Genomic DNA, 21872 nt, shown 5'->3' with positions numbered 1-21872 from the left:
AGCTGGGAGGAGGGAACACAGAGGCTGTCCATACATCCCGATTTTTCCTCCTAGAGAGGGGAAAAAAAAAACCAACAACCACCACCCCACCTTATTAATCTTATACATGTACATAAGATTAAACGAGGGCCATCCTCCAGAACCCCCAAGCTGGATACTTCCCTTTTCTCCTCCGTTAGATTCTTCCACTGATCAAAGAAAGGAGGAGGGGGGGGGTTGAAAAGGAAGAGGAATCCAGACCAATCACCCACCTCCCTCTCTCCCCCCTCCTCCTCCTGTTCCCTCCTTCTCTTCCAAGCGAATCAGCCCCCCAGCTCCTGTTTGACATGCAATCCTCTTTCGGTTGGGACAAGCCGGCATGCCGCTGCAGCTTTAAACGGAATTGGGGGAAATTGGGGATTTTTGCTCTCATGACGGTGGAAGTGAGCTATTGGAGCCGGATTTTACTGCTCTCGGTGGGGGTTTTGGCAACAACAGCCACCGGTAAGTGGGGTTCGAGAAAGACGGTTAAGTTTGGGGGGGGGAAGCTTATGGGGTAAAGCCGTAAATGTATGCGCCGGGGCTGACCACATCTCTCCTTCTCCAAGACCAATGGATGACCCATCAGTTTCTTTTCTACTCTTGATCTGCATTTTTTTTCCCCAAGGGAGAGAGCCGGTAGAATTGAGAATCCAGTGGGTCTTGTTTCAGGGAAGCTGCCTGAGCTTGGCAGTTTTTAGTACATTTTGCTTCTCATCCAGACTGTTAAACTTTGCAAGGATAGGGCATCTGAGCAACAAATTTTCAAAGGGTAATTTCTTCCCCTGGATGAGTGAGAAGGTGGGTGAAGAATGGATGCAAGCCCCTCCAGAATACCGTCTGTAGAATTGATTTATTTTATTTTTTTCCCTTTGGGATGGTAATTTGCAAAACTGGGAAAAAACATTATGTGAAGAAGATATACCTCCCTCTGGATGTCTTTAGATTTTTGTTATCTAACAAAAGATTATACTTGAGAAAACTCTAATTTTTTGTGATACAATACATCCAGGAGATCTTCACACAAACAAACCAGCCCCCTCCCCATTTTTACTCAGAATAGAATTAAGGCCTTGACTTTGCTAATAATTTTCCACCTCCAGAATAGATCAAAAAGGAAGTAGGGCTTTTCTCCTACCTTCCCTGATGCAGAAGCTGGCAAAGGCTGAAGTTTGATTTCTTGACAAGTGTGTTATTGAGCGAAGAAAGAAGGGACAGTTGGTTTTTCTTAAAGGGTGATTTAATGCCTGCAAGAGGTTGGATTAGTTAGGATTTCTTCACGGATGGATGGATGCGTTGGGGAAATCTTTCTTCCCAGGTCTTTGACTTCTTTTCTGCCCCTTTCCAAAGTGATCTGGCCACAATCCTGAACATAAAAATGTGAAGGAACTGAAGCTCTACCAGATGCAGTGCATTTTTACTTCAGTGTACGGGGAGGTTGGATGCCATGCGTGGATGTATTTTTATACATCATTAGGTCAACTTTGTGATTGGACTGAAAAACAACTGAGGTCTTTCATCCTGGGAGAGTTTCTCCCAGAAGATTTGGGTTGACAATCAGCTGTTTGTTTGGGGTTATCTTTGGGAAACTCTCATAAAGATGACATTGGAAGGTAAAGAGGAGAGTGAGTGAACTCAATTAAGGACAGAATCTTGTTTTTGACTGGCTGTGTCTATTTTCTTGCTTTTTGAGATGTCTGGGCTTATTGAGAGAGGAAGCAGTCAAACCTCTGTATTCTACAAGTGGGATGCTAGTTAGATGCAGTTACTGGAATATTTCAATTTGCCTTCTCATCCTCTTTTGCCTCATAGTTTCTCCATTTGTAGAGAATCCAGTTTAAATTTCCTTACATATATATAAAAAAGACTTTGTTTTTCTTTGAAAACATTTCACTTCTCCAAGAAGCTTATTCAGCTCTGACTGGATGGTGGGGAGAGAGCTGAAAAAGCTTCTTGGATGAGAAGTGAAAATCCAGTTGCCTCTTTAAAAAGCATTTTTGGGACAACTATGGCCTAGATGATTGAGAATCTCCATAGATACTTGGATTGTTGCATTTTACTATTTTGATTACCTATTTATCATTCTCCAACACCAAACCACTCATCATTTCCAACTGTAGTTCTCTGCTTCCTTGGGGTTGATCAGATTTATAGGCTAGTATCAGATGGAGAATAGCAAATTAGAGGAGACTGATCTGTTCCTATAGATCAGTCATATCTTGATGGACTTCATTTGGGCTGGTGAGCTGTCACTGTCTAGATCTTCATTCTCCTCTAAAAGTCTCATTTTGCTAGAAACTGGTTACTTGGGGTTTGATTTTTTTTAAAAAAAACCTTACCCTATTTTTAAGGATGGATAAAATATTCTAAGTTTCTTAAGTTTTCCAAGCAAATTTGTCCCTTCTGTTAAAAAGAATGCAGTTATTATTTCATACTTCACTAACTGCTGATTTGATAATCCTATTTCTGTTATTCTAGTGCACTTTTTGATTCTTTTAAAAGCCTTTGGTAAAATGTCAGAGCTTTGTTTGCTATATTGGAGCAAAACTGAAATCTCACATATTGATTATGGGATGCCTGCTTCACCTGCTTCTTTTCTCTGGAGACCCTCCCCATTATTAGAGAGTAATGACCATGACTGTCCAAAGTGTGGCACTACAGGTGTGTGAATAATACTACTGGAAATAGTGGTTATATGTATTAAATGATTGTATCTAAGTATATATCTAAACTCCGTCACCTTGCTAGTATATTAATCTTTTTCTTCTAATTGGTAACATTTGTCAGTAATTCCAATTGTACATTGAAAGTGGGATAGAAAGGTAGAATATTGCCATTTTTTTTAAAAGTACTACATTTTCTAGAGAAAATTGTAAGTCATCAGATATGTAGACTGTTATGAGTTAGCAATAATGATAAAGTTTCTTATTGCATAAGGAGTATTTCTCTTATCAAAGGAAAAGGCTATTTTCTGTTTTGTCAGATGCTTTAATATTGTAAAATACAATGTATTTTTTTTAAAAAAATAAAGCCATGAAGGGCAGTGCTTTTCATTGGACTGATAATCTAGCTCCAACTCTGACCCTGTGAAAAATCTGCTGTCAATTTTCCTTGCTGCAGCTTATCCTTTCAAATCATAAGTCGTCTCTAAAGATATTGTTTGTTACACAGCTGCTGTAAATGGATTGGCATCCAAAGCAAACCTATTGCTTTCATTGAGTTCTGTTCTTACTTTCTAACAAAAGCCCTGTGAGGTAGTGTGATAGAACAGTGAGCAACTCTGGAGTCAAAATGAATAAAAATAAGCTGCCTGAGACACATGATTTTTTGACCCTTGTGTACAGGGCCACTCAGTCAGCCTAACAAGCTTCATTTGACTTGGTGTGGTAAGGTAAAATGTATGAGATATGACCAAGAATGGGTTCAGTCCTTGTTTATTTTTAAGCATGATTTGTTGAACATGTTGTTGGGTGATTTCCTTATTGCATTAAAAACATAAACCATCTAGAAACTACAGTGACTGGTTTCACACTGCGTGTTAAGCCAAAATCAACAATGATGTTATGATTTAACAGGATGTTATAAAGCAAGCACAATCAACTACTGTAGCTCCCTTTCTAAATGAAGTTTAAATTGTTAATACTCTTTGCTAAATGAATCAGCATCTCATCTTTGCTATTGGGTACTGAGTTTCTATGCAGACTTGAATAAGCTGGAAAGGAATAACCGCAGGAAGAAGTTTCCTATGGTTAGTCAATTCTTTCCTGTGGGTTTTTTTTTTAATCTGAACTGAAAGGAGCCACTTAAAGAAGGATTTGGGTTTATGGTTTGGGACTGGATCTGAGCTACATTCTCCCCCCCCCCCCTAGTTTCTGGTGGTGAAAGGACAGTTAAAACCCTTCTCTTGCAGAATTGCTAGAACAGGTTTTCTTGCACTGTTGGAATATTTATTTTGAGAAACCCCTTTATAGCCAGTCATCACATTGTAGCATGACCAGGAGCAGAAAATTTACAGCACCTCTGAGTAGTACAGCAACTCTATTTAGCTCTGGACATAGCTAAGAAGAGGCAGGCTCAGTGGGATAGCTTGGAATCCCTCATATGCTCAACCTCAGTTCTGTGCTTTAAAAAACCCATTTTGGTATGTGTAAATTTAAAGAACAATCAAAGGTGTTTCAGGGTGTTAGGATAGAGATCGTTTGTGCCTTATCTCCATCTTAGTTTATAGTCATTATGTGACTGATGTTGCATAATTAGGGAACTGGGAAGCGAAGTTCTTGTTAGTCCATATCTTCCTACCTCCTATATTTCACTCATTAGGATGACAACCACTTTTCTAGTTCTGTCTTACTGGCACTTGCATTTCTCATTTTTACTCAAGGTGCAAAATTTATATGGGCTGATGCAGCCCAGAAGTGTTTCAGATTGTTAGCATCCTTTTTTTTTAAAAAAAAACACAATAGGAATAAAACTTCTTTCTCTGCTTTTTCACATTCTTTGTCAAAATTTCTGAGTTTCCTGCTTAGGCTTTGGAGCATATTCACTTTTGGAGTGTAATTCTCCACGTGCTACTTTCAGATGGTCTATTCTTCAAGCCAAAAAGGTCATAAAAACTTATGCTTGTGTAACAAAAATATTCAAACAAAATATTCAAAGTCAACTCTCAAGTAAAATTGCAAATTAATTAATTATTAATTATTATCATTGGCCATGCTCTTTAAGAATGATTGGGGTGTGTGTGTGTGTGTGTGTGTGTGTAAACCAGCACATCTGGGGGTGACTTGCAAGAGAGAGAGAGAGAGAGAGAGAGAGAGAGAGAGAGAGAGAGAGAGAGAGAGAGAGAGAGAGATATGTCTCCTGGTGATTGACCCAAAGTCACCCAACAGGCTATCATGCCTAAGGAGGGACTAATACAGTGTCCTGGATTATATTAATCCCCAACCTGACCTTTCAGATTTTCTAAAGGTGTATCCATCACCACTGTAATTGAGGGTAAGAACAGAGCCTCCAAAACCTATCCAATGCCTCCCCAATGTTTGTAATAGGTTATCCATGTTTCAGTTCTTGTATTCTTTTAAAGTATGTATGTTTATTTTTAAACTATAAAAAAAACATACATCCATGCTAACATACCAAATTCATTAGAGGAAGAAAAATTATGTGCAGAAAAACATACCTTAGTTATTTTTATAAGTTTGTGTGTGAACACATTTCTCTTAATATTCACTTTTATGTAATATTCTATATAGAAAACAGAATATTAGGATAAAAAGACATGAATCGATGTATATATTTTATGAACCAGCTTTGTTGGCTGGGTAAGCTTGCAAACTGAAGGATAGTGTGAACAGATTTGGGAAAGAGATAAATGATATGAGATTGTTTTCCATCAATTCAAATTATCTGAGCTAGCTATGCTCTAGCTATGCATACTTTAATTAAATACTTAATTAAATTAAGTATTAACAGATTAAGCAACACAAAAGCCGTGTACAAACCACAAAGGCCACAAATGGTGATCATATGACCCTGTGGATGCTGCAACTTTTATAAATACTTTCTGGTTGCCAAGCACCTGAATTTTGATCATATGATTGTGGGAATGCTGTGATGGTTATATGTGTAAGGACCTGTCATAAGTCATTTTTTCAATGCTGTCATAAGTACAAACAGTCATTAAATGAATGGTGGTAAGTCAGCCACATTTAAACAAATGTATTTATTTAAAGGAATTTTATGGCCACCAATCTTAAAACACAATTTTGGGTGGGTGACAACAACAAATCATGGGATTTCTATGAAGAATAAACCCTGTCTTAGGCTGTTTCTTTGAAGATAGAAGTTATCAATTGCAAGCACCTTGAGCAATCCAATTCTACTGTTATTCCAGAAGCAAGCAAGAGGAAACAGTGCTAGTGGGGGTTGGATTTAGTGTTAGTATCACTTTATAATGCCATGGTACGACCATATTTGGAATACTGCATCCAATTTTGGTCGCCACACTATAAAAAGATGTTGAGACTCTAGAAAGAGTGCAGAGAAGAGCAACAAAGATGATTAGAGTATTGGAGGCTAAAACATATGAAGAAGAGTTGCTGGAATTGGGTATGTCTACTTTGTTGAAGAGAAGGACTAGGGGTGACATGATAGCAGTCTTCCAATATCTCAGGGGTTGCCACAAAGAAGAGGGAGTCAACTAATTTCCAAAGCACCTGAAGGCAGAAAAAGAATCAATGAATGGAAACTTATCATGGAGAGAAGCAACCTAGAAATAAGGAGAAAGTTCTTGACAGTTAGAACAATTAATTAGCAGAACAACTTGCCTCCAGAAGTTATGGTGCTCCAACACTGAAGGTTTTTAAGAAGAGAATGGACAACCATTTGACTCAAATGTTATAGGGATTCCTGCCTGAGCAAGGGGTTGGACTACAAGACCTCCAAGATCCCTTCCAACTCTGTTATTCTATATTTTTTTTATTCTGTTAGGCCATTAGGATAGCTGAAGTTGGAGTTTTAATTTGTTGGCTGATTCCCCAATTTTTTTTTTCTGACCAGTTGCTGACCAGGGTATCAGATCTCAGAGCACTTTGGCTTTATCAAAAGTTTGGCATGTTTGCAGTGCCTTCATAGAGTACACTGCTGCTTCCCCCAGCTATATTCTTTTGTGGTGACAAAAGTCTACAGTTTTAATTTTTCACAGTGCCCTCAGTGATGTTACACAGGACATTAGGAACAATCAAAATAATTGGTATTACAAGGTAAAGGTTTGGTGGGTCAGGAGACATCATAAGGTCCTTGATCAGGATCCCTCCACTCCAAGAATCCCAGACCCACTTGTCTTCAAGTACAAAGGAAAGTAGACCAAGTAAATAAGTTTCATGAGAATGAGGACTTATCTTTGTAAGAGATAGTCCATAACTATCTGCATTCCATATGACACAACATATTTCACCAGCCCTAAATACTTGGTGAAATTGAGATTATGCTTTTCCCAAAAGTGCTTTGGGAAAAGCACCTTTGGGACAACACTGGCCTGGATGACTGAGAACCTCCATAGACAATAAGATTTGCTTTCTTTTAAGAAAAGATAAAGATCAAACAAAAAGCATAGAATATCTGCTTTCTAGATCCATGTTGACTTTCTGATATAATCTGTTTAAAAACAAATCACATTACATTAATCATCTGGGGGGTTTTTTCTGCCAAAACACTTAAAAGGGATTAAAGTAAAATGTTTGCAATTAACAACTGGGAAACAAGAGGCTCCTGAAGAGCTGGATGAGAGTGGCATTCTTAGTATCCCTCACCATTGGCCATACAGGCTTGGATTGCTAGGAATTGTGTTTAAGTCACAGTCTTCTAATATCGAAATAAGATATTACAAAAAGGTTGTCTGACATGGTATAAGGCAGTATCATATGTTCTACATTTCTGTATAGCAATTGGCTGGGCTCATTTTCTAGATGGTACCTGGGATTGGAAAGAAAGCATTTTCATGTTTTGGCTTTTTTGTGACTATTAAGGTTAAGAGGAGAGAAAGGCAAAATGAGACAGCAGAGAAATTAAAGTCTTAACTGGGTTCCCCTTATGGATGTCAGTACTTCGCCACAATTTATCTTGATAAAATTCTTACTGAAGAAAAAAGAGGAAAAAAAGAATAGAAAATTTCCTTTTGGCTGAACTGTCAAACTGCAAGAATTGCCTTAATGACCCATCTAGCAAACTGCTTCTATCAGTGGGTATCTGGTTGCCTCTCCCTGTGTTGGCATATTGCACTAATCAGGGCATAGCAACCATTCCGTGCCTTTGGATGCCATCCAGCCATCCAATGCCATTGTATGATTTTACATTATGTTGCAAGTATCAAGAGCTAAACGTCCCCCCACCAAATAAACAGTGTCCAAACATTACGTGATAATCAAATATCAGAAACGATTTCTTTTTTTAAAGAATATTTTTATTAATAGATTTTACAAAGGTTCGTTCAAATAAAAAATAGCAAAATAAGTGTAAACAATTTCAAAAAGAACAGGTAGAAAAAAATAAGACAGCATGAATGTGTATGTGTGCATGTGTGTGTGTGTGTGTGTGTGTGTGCAAATATAAAGAAAATTTTTTGAACCTTTCTTGTTTTTTTCCAGGTTTGCTATAGAGACATATACATAAACAAGAGCTTTCCAAAGTTTCAATTAGGTGTCATAAAAAACTGTCATTGAAAGGTTTTTTTCCCCATATCTTCCCAGAGTTTTTAAAAATCTGAGATAGTGGCTACTGTGATTGTGCTGCAATATTACAAGAACATTATGCCATGAAATTAATAGTATACATCTGTTGAGTTTCAGTTTTTCACACAGGGTAGCTTCAGAGCAAATCAAAAGGTTCACGATATTTCCAACTGTTTCAAAACAATGTGACTGTTTATCTTGTTAATTTCTCATTTGAATTGCTCACTAGACCTTGAGATACAATGAATAAGTTTACCCTTTGTAAAGAATGCAATGAGAATAAAGTCAAAAAATTATAACGGAGATTTTAGATGTATCCAATTTAAGCAGAGTTTGCTTACTTCCTGCTAATGGAGAACAGAAAGGTCAGTTGAAGGGAGGGTGCTGGGTATCAAAAGCTAGACTTTTTTAGATTATCACAATATGACTAAATTAACAGTTCATCAGTAGGAACAATTTTAACAATGCCTTAAATTGAAATCTTTACAAAAACATTTCAGCCAGGTGAATAGAGAGGATGGGCTTGAGGGACAGAGGGAAGATCTGCTACCAAGGCAATGGTCAGATAAATGAAATTTGAGTCCACGTCAAGAAAGTAGTTTATGAAATGACTCAGATGGTGCCCCCCCTTCTCATTAAGATAAAAGAGGGACAAAAGGTAGCTCATTCAGACTTTCAAGATACTCTTACTATAGCTTTTCTTATACAGATAACTAAAGGTATGTCAAGTGTCTGTTTCTTAGTCTGGTTTACTTGATAGAGCTACTGTGGGATGTTTGTGATTCCTGAAGAGACTATTCTAAAAATCTGTTTCTGCTGTTGTAAAGAAAGAAAAGATAAAAACTTACATGAGAAAATGGAATGTTCAATAGTCCAGCCCTGTGATGAATTGAAGTCTTAGAAACTTTGCCCACCCCATCCCTGCTCTTCAGTTTTATAACTGAGACTCTTGAGAGAAATTAAAATACTTGATACCATAAAATACTTTGTCACAACGTATATGTTAATATTATAATTGCCAAATGAAACTTCCTTTTTTAATTTGTATACTAATAACAGGGATATTTATTTAGTTTCCCTTCACATCATTTTTCACTCATCTGGATGCAAAAGGCATATTAACCTAATAATGATGTAAATGGATTTATTATTCTTGAACAATAATAAAATATGTGCTTTCATTTTTGTATTAACACTGCTAATTGTAACTGTCAAAATCTCTCTGCTCTTGGTTTCTTTTACTATTCCTAATGCTTTAGACGAGATACATGCATGCAGGTGCAGTAGTCAAGGGCCACCTGGTCCCTTGGTTATTCCATCTGCCAACTGAGCAATTCTGCTGAGCTTTGCGTGGCTATTTTCTAGGTGTCTGAGCGGTTCAGTCAGAAGGCAATTCATCAGAACAGGTGCATGCAACACATCTTCACTGGTAACTTGGATCACTGATGAGAATGTTACAGAACCATTTGTAAGGAGATGCCTTTTTAATGTAAGGTGTACCTTGTACTAATTCAATTTAATGTTTTCAGTTTCAGGCTGGGGTGAACAGTCCCAGATCCCAAGACAGTATGTAGTTCTTAAAGACTTTGGATGGTGTAATAGCCACTTCTAACCATATTGCCAAATGTCACTAATACAATTGCCAATGTTGGTTCTTACTCTTCCTAGCTAAGGGAGTAAATAATATGAAAACAATTGTTAAGATATACATTTGGATTAGAACTTTGAGGAGAGCAAGCAAAATAAATGAAGAGATTAGGGCATACAGGTCTCATCCAAGTCTCTCAGTGACAGAACTGTTTCACCTACTGTGGCTAGGATCCACTTGGATGCTAAGTGCAAAGCTAGAACTCCAAAATGTTGCTGATTTACAAGCTGTCTAAAGGTATCCAGTAACAGGTACATTTTAAACATTGGAAAATCTGTCAAACAAGTGAAAGGTGCAATAAATATTCAGTCTGACTTGTGTCCATTACACTATACAATCAAGCAGCAATCCATTCTACTTTCTGTCTTTTGGAATTATCATGGTCAAACTTCATGTGTGTGTTTAAATATGTGCATGTGCATGTACACACACACACACACACACACACACACACACACACGTAAACTCTAGGGTGGAGCAATATAGAGGAGATAGGTTCTCTATTCTGAAACAATTGTGTTCCTTTTTCTTATTTCCCTCTTCTCTTCAGAGACAGTGTCATAGTGCTTCACTAAAATATAGCCACTGATGAAAATTTCAAGTTCATGTTTGGCATGCAGACTATGGAATTCTGGGAATTGAAGTCCACACATCTTGAAGTTGTTAAAATTAAGCAACATTGAGTTAGATCATCTCTGTGTTTAATCTATTTCATTCATGCTTAATCTTTTGGGTGTTGGACACGTACACTATTTGCAACCTTGAATAGATGATATATGTTTGCTCTCTACTTTTTAATTAACTCTTTCTCAAAAAAAATGGAAGTACTGATCAATATTTTTAATGTGGGCAAAGTTTAATGTTTTTTAAATGGATTATATACCAGAACAGTATTTCTTAGTCTCAACAACTTTAGACATGTGGATCCAACTTCCAGAATGCAGTCAGTTGGAGATGCCTGGCCCAGCCTAGTGGGCTTCCTCAAAGGACCTACAGGTATATCAGAGTTGAGTTCTTTGTTTGCTCTGATGAATCTCATAGGGATGACCAAATGTCCAGCCTAGAAGCCTGGCAGGTAAACCCCTGATATACTTGTAAGTCCTTTGTGGAGACCCACTAGGCTGGGCCAGGCATCCCCACCTGTCATCTTTTAAATACATCAGAATTTGCAGCCAATAAAGCCAAAGTCATGTGAGTTTGGAAATCTGGAAAATGAAGAAAGGTAGATAGGGGAAGGTTGACCTACAGAGGGTTGAGAAACTTCATTCTTTTTTTTTTCTCTTGAGGATTCCTGGCTCAGTTTTTTTCATTAATGGGGTATATGGGTAATCCTGGACTTATAACCACAATTGGACCAGAATTTCGGTCATAGATCAGTATGGTCAGAAATTTGTTTTTTTATTAAACTTTTTAACTCCCCATCTCCTTCATAGAAGAGCCGAGTTTCCATGTGACAGGGCCTAATTTTATTCTCAGACATTAAGTAAATCCACTTGTCATTAAGTCAACTCAGCTTCCCCAATTGCTGATTTTTGCCAGAAGCCAGCAAATCACAGTCACATGACCATAGGATGCTGCAACTGGTTATAAACACAAGCTGGTTGCCAAGTGCCTGAATTGTGACGTTGAGACTGCAGGGGTGGTACTATGGGGGGTGAGCTATTATCCCCCGTAGATAGGACTCGCAACTTGGGGGTCCTCCTAGACTCACAGCTCTCTTTAGAAGATCATATTGGAGCTGTGACTAGGGGGGCCTTTGCCCAGGTCCGCCTGGTGCGCCATTTGCGGCCCTATCTGGACCGGGATGCTTTGCGTACAGTCACTCATGCGCTCGTGACCTCTCATTTGGACTACTGTAATGCTCTCTACATGGGGCTGCCCTTGAAGACCACTCGGAGGCTCCAACTGGTGCAGAATGCAGCCGCGCAAGTTGTGTTGGGAGTCTCCCGATACTCCCATGTCACACCTTTGCTCCACGAGCTGCATTGGCTGCCGGTTGCCCTCCGGGTGAGATTCAAGGTGTTGGTAATGACCTACAAAGCCCTACATGGCATGGGTCCGGATTACCTACGGCAGCACCTGCGGCCGGTGTCAATTTCCCTCCATCCAGTGCGCTCCCACAGAGAGTGCTTCCTCAGGGTGCCTGCGATCAAAGAATGTCGACTGGTGGCCCCCAGGGGGAGGGCATTCTCTGTGGGCACGCCAGACCTGTGGAACCATGCCGGTTGAGCTCCGGATGGCCCCCAACCTTCGCTCCTTCCAGCGGGATCTAAAAACTTACTTATTTGAGCAATCCGGCCTGGTTTGATGGGTTTGGGGTTGGGTTTTTAATATGGTTTTATTATTGTATATATCGGGCATAATTATTTAATTGTTTTTTAACTTTTGTACTTTGTTTTTTAATATTTATTGCCCTGTACACCGCCCTGAGTCCTTTGGGAGAAGGGCGGTATAAAAATTTAATAAATATAAATATAAATATAAATATAATCATAGTGCAAGTTCAAGTCATAAAACACTTTTTCTGAGGCCATTGTAACTCCTGACCATCATTAAATGAATGGTTGAAAGGAATGCCAGTAAAAAGTTTTGACAAGTGGTAAAAATGATTACCTTTGCTTTGACCATTTACTTTCAATCTAAGCTGCTTTGTTGGACAGTGGTGATGATAAAAAGTTAGATAATTTCCATTTGTTTTGTCCAGTACAGACTGGAGGATGTTTGAGATGCACGTGTAATCAATTTTAGCAAGTAGCTTACTGATTGTTTTTTAAAATTTTTTATTATGAATAACAATGTCAGATTTGCAAAACAAAAGAGAATTTTAAAAAATGTCAACAAAACTATTTCTGCTTTATTAATTTGTTATCAGATGTAACAGCAATTACACATAAATTACACCAAGTTATAAAAATGGAAGGAGCAGTCTAAAGTAGAGTTCTCCAACCTTTCTGGGCTTCTGGCCTGGAAGAGAGAGCAGCTTCCAAATTACTGGTGTGCGTGCACACATGCAAACGGGGCCATGCCCACTGGCACCATGTGCATGCGCAAACAGCCACACACACCCCACGCTGACTAGCGCCCATTCACGCATGAGCAAATGGGCTGTGCATACACCCCCATACTAGCATTCCAGTTTGCGCACACGCATGTGCACAAATAGGGCCATGGGTACTAGTGCGAGTGGGGGGGAAATGTGTGCCCACACATGCACACCCTGGCCAGCCATTTCTGCAGCCTACTAGCCAAGAGCCCACGGTACAGTACCAGGCCACGGCCCATAGGTTGGGGACCCCTGATAAAGGTTATTGAGGTTTAAATTTCTCTGAGATTATACTCATCATTTAAATATTCGATGAAAAAAAATCATTCTCTTTGAAGATCATTTCTTTTTACTTCTATTAAGCATCATAAAGCAGATGTGGTTTTATGTTTTCATATGGTCAAGCATTACTAGGTTGACTATTTCTTTTCTGACAAAATAAAGCTTCCTGCTTCTAGTGCAGTCTACCCTGTTCTCTGTGTAGCTATTTCTACAGTTCTCTCCACTTAGAGTTAATGGACAGCATTAATTATGCTGGCTGACAGTCTCTTTTAAGCCTTACCCTTTAGCCAGTGGGTGGTGATCTTTTCCCCTCTTATTGACAAACCCTTTGGTAGAAACATAATGTAATGTTGCATCTCTTGAGCCATTCTGTTACCAGGACAAAATATGACAGGTTGTTACTTAGTGGAGTTGGCCTTTATTCAAAGTTTCTGAGACCTTTTGTTGTTCATCCTGCTCCAAATTTTCTTTCCATCTCAATGTCAATACATATATACATATATTTTGAAGTCATTATCCCATTTCCCTAAAACAAACAAACAAAACCTGGTTGTCAGAACCCACCCCAATCCACATCTTAGGAAGAAAGAACTCTTGGAGACAGGACTGTCCAAACAGGAACTTTTACTAAAACATGGTTGACAGTGGATAATCTAGACAGGATCTGGAAACTGTCTTGCAGGTTGATACTTTAAAAGTGTCCCCGAGTAAAACCCGTCCCCTCAGTCCATTTGGTCAGTACCGGATCAGTCAATTTTCAGGTGTCAAACTCCTCATGGGAAAGGAGAGCCCCAGTACATTTGGAACATTATTACTTCCTCCCCTTCACATTCCAGTCGGAGATACAAACCAGAATTCCCCCCTCTCCCTCTTTCTTTCTTCTTCTTAGTTCAAAGGGTTTCTTCCCTGGTCTTTTGTGATGGCCTCCAGGCAGGATGAATACACAAACCTTGCATCTAAGGGATAGAGATGGCTCTTAACAACCCTGCCTTCTCTTCCCCTCCTTGGAAATGGCAGAATCCAGTAAGGGGGTGAGATTTAGATTTGCACAGTTAGAAATGAAATATAAATGGATTCTGACACTGGGGTCATAATCCCTTGTCCAAATATTTTGGACCAGCATTTGCAATTAGACACACTAATTTCTCTTCAGATCATATAAATCTTTTGACCTTTACTAAAGATTTCTGTGGAGAGATACAAGGTAGATTGATGAAGACTTCATCCATAGACTCAATATATAACCTTACTAAATCTGTATTGATTGGTTCTTGTGGTGATGCTTTTTGAGAAAGGATGTCTTACTGAAAGAGGAAATGAGCTGTCTCCTATAAATCTTGGAACCAGATGAGATTTCTACCCTGCCTAAGGACCCTAGTCCAGAAGATCATAATATTCTTAGGTCTTTTTGGGTCTAAAGGTGTGTGGAGAAGAGAGGCTTAGGAGATGTAGCATTTTAGGCTATATGTGCCTTCCATTCTTCATGAGGAGGAGACTTAAATGTTTCTTGGATCAAAAAAAACAACAACCCAATAATGATTTAATAATGACCCTCTCTGGTGTTTTTTAGACTGTACAGGTGAGCAGATAGATATACTTTCAAACTTGCAAGATTCGGTTATGTAACCTTACAATAAAGTTAAAGCTAGTAGTTCTCAGTATGCTTTTTGCCTGGACTACATGGCAAGGCTGACACCTACAGCTTAGCAAGCTATTCAAACCCAGCCAGTTTATTCAGCAATCTGTAATTGACCAAACTGCACCTTAATGGAACTTTCTGTTCCAAACTGTTGCCTGTGTGCCCACCATTTTAATGGTCATATTGTAGTTGAGTTCTGTATGTGCAGTATAAGGTACTAGCATAAATTAAGGTTGGACAAGTCACACGAATAGTATCAAGGTATTCTAAACCTATTAGATACTTCCAAGAACATTTTTAAAAGAAAGATTTCTTTTGATGGTTATGTAAACAATCTGTAGGTAAATTAATTCTTATTTGTCATGTCATGTATGTAGTAGACACATGCCTAACTAAACATTTTCAGGTTATTTCAATGTTATTTCAATAGCAATTATATTCTAAAATTGTGGAACCTGACTGTTTTTGAAGAGTATTGATTATAAAGGACACGGCAGTAGACAATATAACTATATTTAGATTGGAAAACTAATACTACCCCAAGTATCAAAATTGGATTCAAGAAATCTCTAATACATCCATTTTTAAAAGTTTCTTTTTTCTACTAATCTAAAGTAATACAATAAGTTTTCTTTCGACATAGATTTCACGACATTTTACAGATATAGGCAATTTTTATGCACAATTGGATACATTATTACTTTATTAAAGTTACATCTATATTTAGGTGATTTATATTAATTTAGTGTTGGCTTTTTCTGTCTATTTGTTTAATGTTCTATTCTTTCCTTTTGTCTGTGTTGGTATAATTATTTCATATGCAATGTGTAGGATATTAATTTTTAATATTAATATTTTACATATTTTTTTCTTTTTAAAAATGTGATAAAAAACCCAAAAATGAGATTACTGAAAAGCTCATATAAACTATTCTGGGTTTACTAAAAGAAGACTTGTGTGAAAATGGCCATAGTTATTGCTTTGTCTTCAAATGAGATGTACAAAGAACAACAAGAATATGATGAAAGCACTTTAATCAAAGCTATGACATCCATCTTTCTTGCTTCAAAAACAATATGACATGACATAAAATCCAAAGATAAATGTAAGCCAGAAAATCCTTAAAAATATTATTTGTTCAACATATATCTTATAAAAATCAATCTGAGTCTGTGCTGTTACAGAATCCAACAAGCAAACAAGATAAAAAAACCCCAAAAACTATTTCATTAAAAGAACTTGATCTACTTTGTCCTTTTATTGAGTTTAATTTACCATTTAATTTCTTTATAAGGACAATTTTCCAAATGTAACATATTCAGAGATAGTTTTGTTAACTCCTTAGTGTAATTTTATTGTTTTTGGACTTCCCATCTGGTAGCTTCTAGTAATAGAAACCTTATTAGTTTCTTTTTTATGTTACTTCTTTTTTTGAAAAAAAATGAAAAGAAAACATTTAGCCTAAGTAAAATGTCCTTTGATACAGCAAGAAACATCATTTGAAAAACTGCATCCGAATTACTACCTTAATTGCATCTTTGAATCACATGCATAACAGTATCTCAAACTAAACAATGGTTGTCTTGCTATATTTCAACTAATAGCATTTTTAAACTGAGAAGACAAGAGGACATAATCTAGACAAAAGTGAGCAGTGATTTGATTTTAAAGACCTGAATAGTTTTTGTTGTGAAAATGTAGAAAGCTTGGATGTGTTATAGCTAAAAAATCTCTCTCTCTCTCTCTCTCTCTCTCTCTCTCTCTCTCTCTCTCTCTCTCTCTCTCTCTCTCTCTCTCTCTCTCTCTCTCTCTGTGTGTGTGTGTGTGTGTGTGTGTGAAAGTTTAAGTTTCTACCTATGAAATAAATTCAAGTTGTGAAGAAGACTCCACAGGAAAAAAATATCCCAGTTTAGTTAGACATATTGCCGAGGGACAATTTATATTCAAACCAGCCCTCCAAATAATATGTAGAATAATGGATCTCTGGGATCTTCTATTTATTATCCCCTTATAAACAATTGCTTTGTTTTGATGTTGTTTAGTCTCATACAAGCTTCTCAATATTTCAAGTGTACTTGAGAATTCATTATTTCTCAAAAAGGTAGAAATGTCGATTTTAAATCCAGTGAATATTTTAGAGCTTACAGTTTCTTTTCCCATTGCTTTGAATTACCGTAAGTGGAACATCCATAGGAAATCATTCTTGCATTCCAAATATATCCCTCTCTTTTTCTCTGACCTTTATATTCTTGAAACTTTCAAGTATAATGATTTTGAGGGCCGTGGTTACACATTTTCTGACATGCTACACTGAATATAGTATACTAGCCATGAATTCAGGTGGGCTGTCATACCTGATGCATTTGTCTGTCTGAAGTTCTGTTTTCTGGGGGGTTTATTTTTTCTGTTTTTTTAAAGATCATCCACCGAGCAGCCTGAAATTGGCTGGCAACAACAGCCTTTGAATTCCCAACCAGATGGCCAACATGGGCCTCAAAGGTAATTTTAGACATAAAGGTTTATGCTAGAGACATGTTCTTTCTTTTGCAGTCTGTCAGTTTCCCATTTAATTTCATTTAAACTTATGTTTTAAAAAGTCTGGTGGAGCAGAAGGCCTGGCACACATTACGAAAGGTACCCCCAAGGGACTTTAATCCCTACAGATACCAATTGGGGAATTTATCATGACATTAGAGGTGCCCATGCCCATTCTATTAGGATGAAAGAAGAATTTTTTTTATTGAAAAGTTTTATCATACATTTTATCTTTAACAATCCCCCCTACCCCTCCCCTATCCCTCCCTCCCTACCCCTCCCCCCTCCCCTCCCCCCCCCCCCGACTTCCCAGAGCTAAGTACAAGGTATAAAAAACAAAAAAAAACCAATCATAAACATCCATATGCTTACAACCATAAACTCTAAAATCTATCTCTCTCTAGCTCATATAGGATAACACTATTAATATAAAATATATAAAAAGAGAGAAAAAAAGAGAAAAGAAAGGAAGACTTATTCAAATGCTACATGAAACTTTTTAGTCCCATATTTATTCTGGATATACTCGATCCATTTTCTCCACTCCATAATATAACGTTCTTGCGAGTGATCTTTCAAATAAGCCGATATCTTTGCCATCTCTGCCAGGTCAGAAACCTTTAAGGTCCATTCTTCTATAGTCAGCAGTTCCTCCTTCTTCCAATACTGACCTATTAAGAGTCTTGCTGCCGTAATTAAATTCAGCATCAACTTAGTGTCCACAACTGTAACATCTGTAATTATTCCCAACAAAAAAAGTTGCGGACAAAACTTTATCCTTTGCTTAAAAATCTTCTGCATATTCCACCAAATTTTTATCCAAAAAGCCTTAACCTTTTTACAAGTCCACCATATATGAAAATATGTTGCATCTTCTTCACCACACCTCCAGCATTTAGGCTGATAGTTCGGATACATACTTGCAAGCTTTTTAGGATCTAAATGCCATCTGTAAAACATTTTATAAAAGTTCTCTCTTAAATTTTGAGCTTGTGTGAATTTTACGTTCCTCACCCAAATCCTTTCCCACGTGTCCATTGTAATAACTTCTTGGATGTTTTGGGCCCATTTAATCATACAATCTTTAACAAGTTCTGTTTCTGAGTCAATTTCTATCAAAGCAAGATATATCCGTTTAATATGTGCTGGACCCTGATTTCTGATTTGCTTTATCAGATTTTCATCAGTCATTGTAAAACCAGTTTTCTGATCTTCTTTCCACCTGGCCCGTAGCTGAGTATATTGAAACCAAGTTTGGACAATCTTCTCATCTCGCAAGAGGCTGTATGGTTTCAGACAGCAGACATTTCTTTCCAAACTTAAAATCTCCTTATACGTAGTCACATCATGTTTAAAACCAACATTTATATTTTCTATTGCGTGTTTTGGGATTGCCCACAATGGTATCTTGCAATCTAACTTATGTCTATACTTCTTCCAAACTCTCAACAATGCCTGTCTTAAAATATGCACTCTAAACACATTATCTACCTTCTTATCATACAACAAATATGCGTGCCAGCCAAACAACAAGTCGTGGCCCTCAAGATTTAATAATCTCTCTTGTGTCAAATTAAGCCAATCACTTATTCCTGCTAACGCAGCAGCTTCATAATATAATTTAAAATTGGGCATTTTAAGACCACCTCTTTCACGAGTATCCTGCATAATCTTAAGTTTAACTCGTGGCCTTTTCCCTGCCCAAACAAATTTATGTATCTTTGAATACATAGCTTCTAACTGCTGTTGTTTACAATAACCATCCTTCTGTGAATTGATATGATAGTAAGAAGGAAAAAAGTTGCTTAGGTGCATTTCCTTCTAATCTTCTCTGTTCTTGGACAATGTGAGCTGCTCTGTAGGAAGCCCTCTTTATATGAATGTTGTTGCTACATTTTCTGGAAACAGCAGAGAACAATTCTTAAGATAAGGTTTTGTTTTCTGGTGGTTTTTTTTACAGACCATGCCTATTAAGAATCCCATACAGACCATTTTGTTATTGTAACCAACAAGTGTTCTCAAAAATTCCTAATAAGCCCAAGCTGAAAAGATTATCTGTATTTGCTGAATATTGTTCTTTTTCTCCCCAACTCTAGGAATAGATTTGGCCAAGAACTGCTTGGTTGAAGATCTTGGACTGTGGTTTATAATTGAGTGTGAACTTCTGTCTTATTCTCCCTGATCCTTTTGATGTTTTAGTACTATGCTGTACTGGCTCTTTCATTAGATAAATTAGAAATTGTTGATTGATTCCAAACAGTTGAAAAATCGGTCATAAGAAATCAGTATATGAAATAAACAGTATACTGCCTAATATATGGCATGGAACAATAGTCTTAGATACTGAGGAACTAATTATTAAATACTGTCAAATCTGTAATATTGGTCGGGCCTATTTATTGCAAACAAATTGATTTCTAATTATTTTTGAGTAAACCTATTTCTATTTATTTATTTATGGAATTGTCTTCCGGTTGAGCACCGGATGGCACCCGACCTCCGCTCCTTCCGGCGCGATCTAAAGACTTATCTATTCGAACAAGCTGGCCTGGCCTGATGGGATGGGGTTGGGTTTTATTACTTTTAATTGTGTTTTAACCTATTGTAAGAGTTGTGGGCATTTTGTTTAATCTCTTTTAATTTTTGTATCTTGTCTTTTAACATGTACTGCCCTGTTCACCGCCCTGAGTCCTTCGGGAGAAGGGCGGTATACAAATAAAATAAATAAATAAATAAATATTTTGTTCTTTGATCACAAAATTATTCCTTAATTTTAAAAATAACTTTTAAAATTTATAATTTTAAACAATGTAGAAAATATAGTATTAAATAGCCAACTAGAATTATAAGAATGAGTCAGAATAAAATTCTGTGAACTGATAAATAATGGTTTAGATAATACTCCAAGAAATACTTGAAAGTACTGCATAACATTCATATGATGAGGCTTATGCATACCTGGTAAGCCTGATATATAAAAGAAAAAAAGTTATTTTGTCTTTAGGTAACTTGCATCTTTCATGCATAGGTTAAACTGAGGATTGTATATGCCATCGGAAGCTAAATTTGCTTTCAAAAGCCAGAAGCACGATATCAAGAAACTTCCTGTCAGGAAATTTCTCCTCAATTCCAGGTTGTTTCTGTCTTTGATCAGTTTCCAACTGTTGTTTCTCATCCTTCCATCTAGTGCTTTGGTGAACAACCTGGCCCTCTCTTCCTTATGGCAGCCCCTCAGATACTTGAACACTGCTATCATGTCTCCACTAATTCTTTTCTTTAGACTAGCCAAACCCACGTCCCATAGCTGTTCTTCATATGTTTTAGTCTCAGGCCCCTGATCATCTTAGTTACTCTTCTCTGATTTTTTCCCAAGCTCTCAACATCTTTTTTGTGATATGGTGACCAAAACTGGCTGCAGTATTCCAGGTGTGGTCTTACTAGGGCTTTATAAAGCGGTAATATTATTTCACATGATCTTTTCTATGCCTCTGTTTATACAACCCAGGATTGTATTAGCTTTTTTTGGTTGCTGCTGCACACTGCTGGCTCATAGTCAAGTGATCGTCCACTAGGACTCCAAGGTCCCTCTCAGAGTTACTGTTTTTAAGCCAGGTTTCGCCCAATCTGTATTTGTACCTTTGATTTTTCCTGCCTAAATGTAAGATTTTGCTTTTCTCCACATTGAAACTCATTTTGTTAGATAGGGCCCATTGTTCAAGTTGGTCAAGATCTTTTTGGATCCTGAGTTTGTCTCTGCACTCTTGGGTGTTGGCTACTGCTGCCAGTTTGGTGTCATCTGCAAATTTGATGAGTTCACCTTCTATTCTCCCATCTAAGTCATGGATGAAGATGTTGAAGAGTACTGGGCCTAGGATGGAGCCTTGAGGCTCTGAATTTTATGACTCTCTAGATCTGGGGACTGAATGAGGGTTTCAATCTTTAAATTTTACTGTGATTATTGTAATGCATTCTGCCCTTGAAGTATTTCCCCAAAGTACAATTACTCCAGAATGCTATGGTACTTCCTACTCATGAAGGCCAAAATTCTTGGAATTTTTGGGCTGCCTATAACAATAGGATTGAGTTTTAATTTTTTTAAGTGTATTGAACCTTGGTTACAAAGAGAGATTCACAGATGCCTCTCACTTGATAGTTAAATTGTCTCTAGAACAATTTATAACTAGGTGGAGCCATCTTGGATGCATGATTCACAAAGACTATAAATATCTGCTTTAGTTGGTTTGAGAGGGTGACATCTGGAAGACCCAAAGGGACTTAATTCTCATAAAATAATTCTGGAATGTTAAGATTTAATTCATTTTTCTATTCTTGTCAGGTTTCACCTCATAGTTAAGAATATAGTTAGAAAACAATTGAAATATTGAAGAAAGTAGAAAGGCATAATCAAAGTAGTTCAGGAAATATAGTGAATTAGACAAGCTCTTTATATTAAAAACAATGTTCAGACTTTCTCATTTTGTT

General features: G+C 37.3%; 1 protein-coding gene across 1 annotated transcript in view; it reads left to right on the top strand.

Annotated features, from left to right (window-relative positions):
• Positions 1-326: 326 nt before the first annotated feature.
• The window catches only part of CSMD2 (CUB and Sushi multiple domains 2), a gene marked incomplete at both ends in the record, with an annotated part of 607174 nt that continues 585628 nt past the window's right edge, over positions 327-21872 (top strand). Inside the window, one exon of the mRNA XM_083370102.1 lies at positions 327-483. Within this exon, the coding sequence (XP_083226228.1) occupies positions 327-483 (157 nt within the window). The remainder of the gene's footprint in view (positions 484-21872) is intronic.

Source organism: Vipera ursinii (genome assembly GCF_947247035.1).
Source record: "Vipera ursinii genome assembly, chromosome: 9".
Lineage (NCBI taxonomy): Eukaryota > Metazoa > Chordata > Lepidosauria > Squamata > Viperidae > Vipera > Vipera ursinii.
Note: the sequence above shows the minus strand (reverse complement) of the source record. Positions and strands in the feature narration are given on the sequence as shown.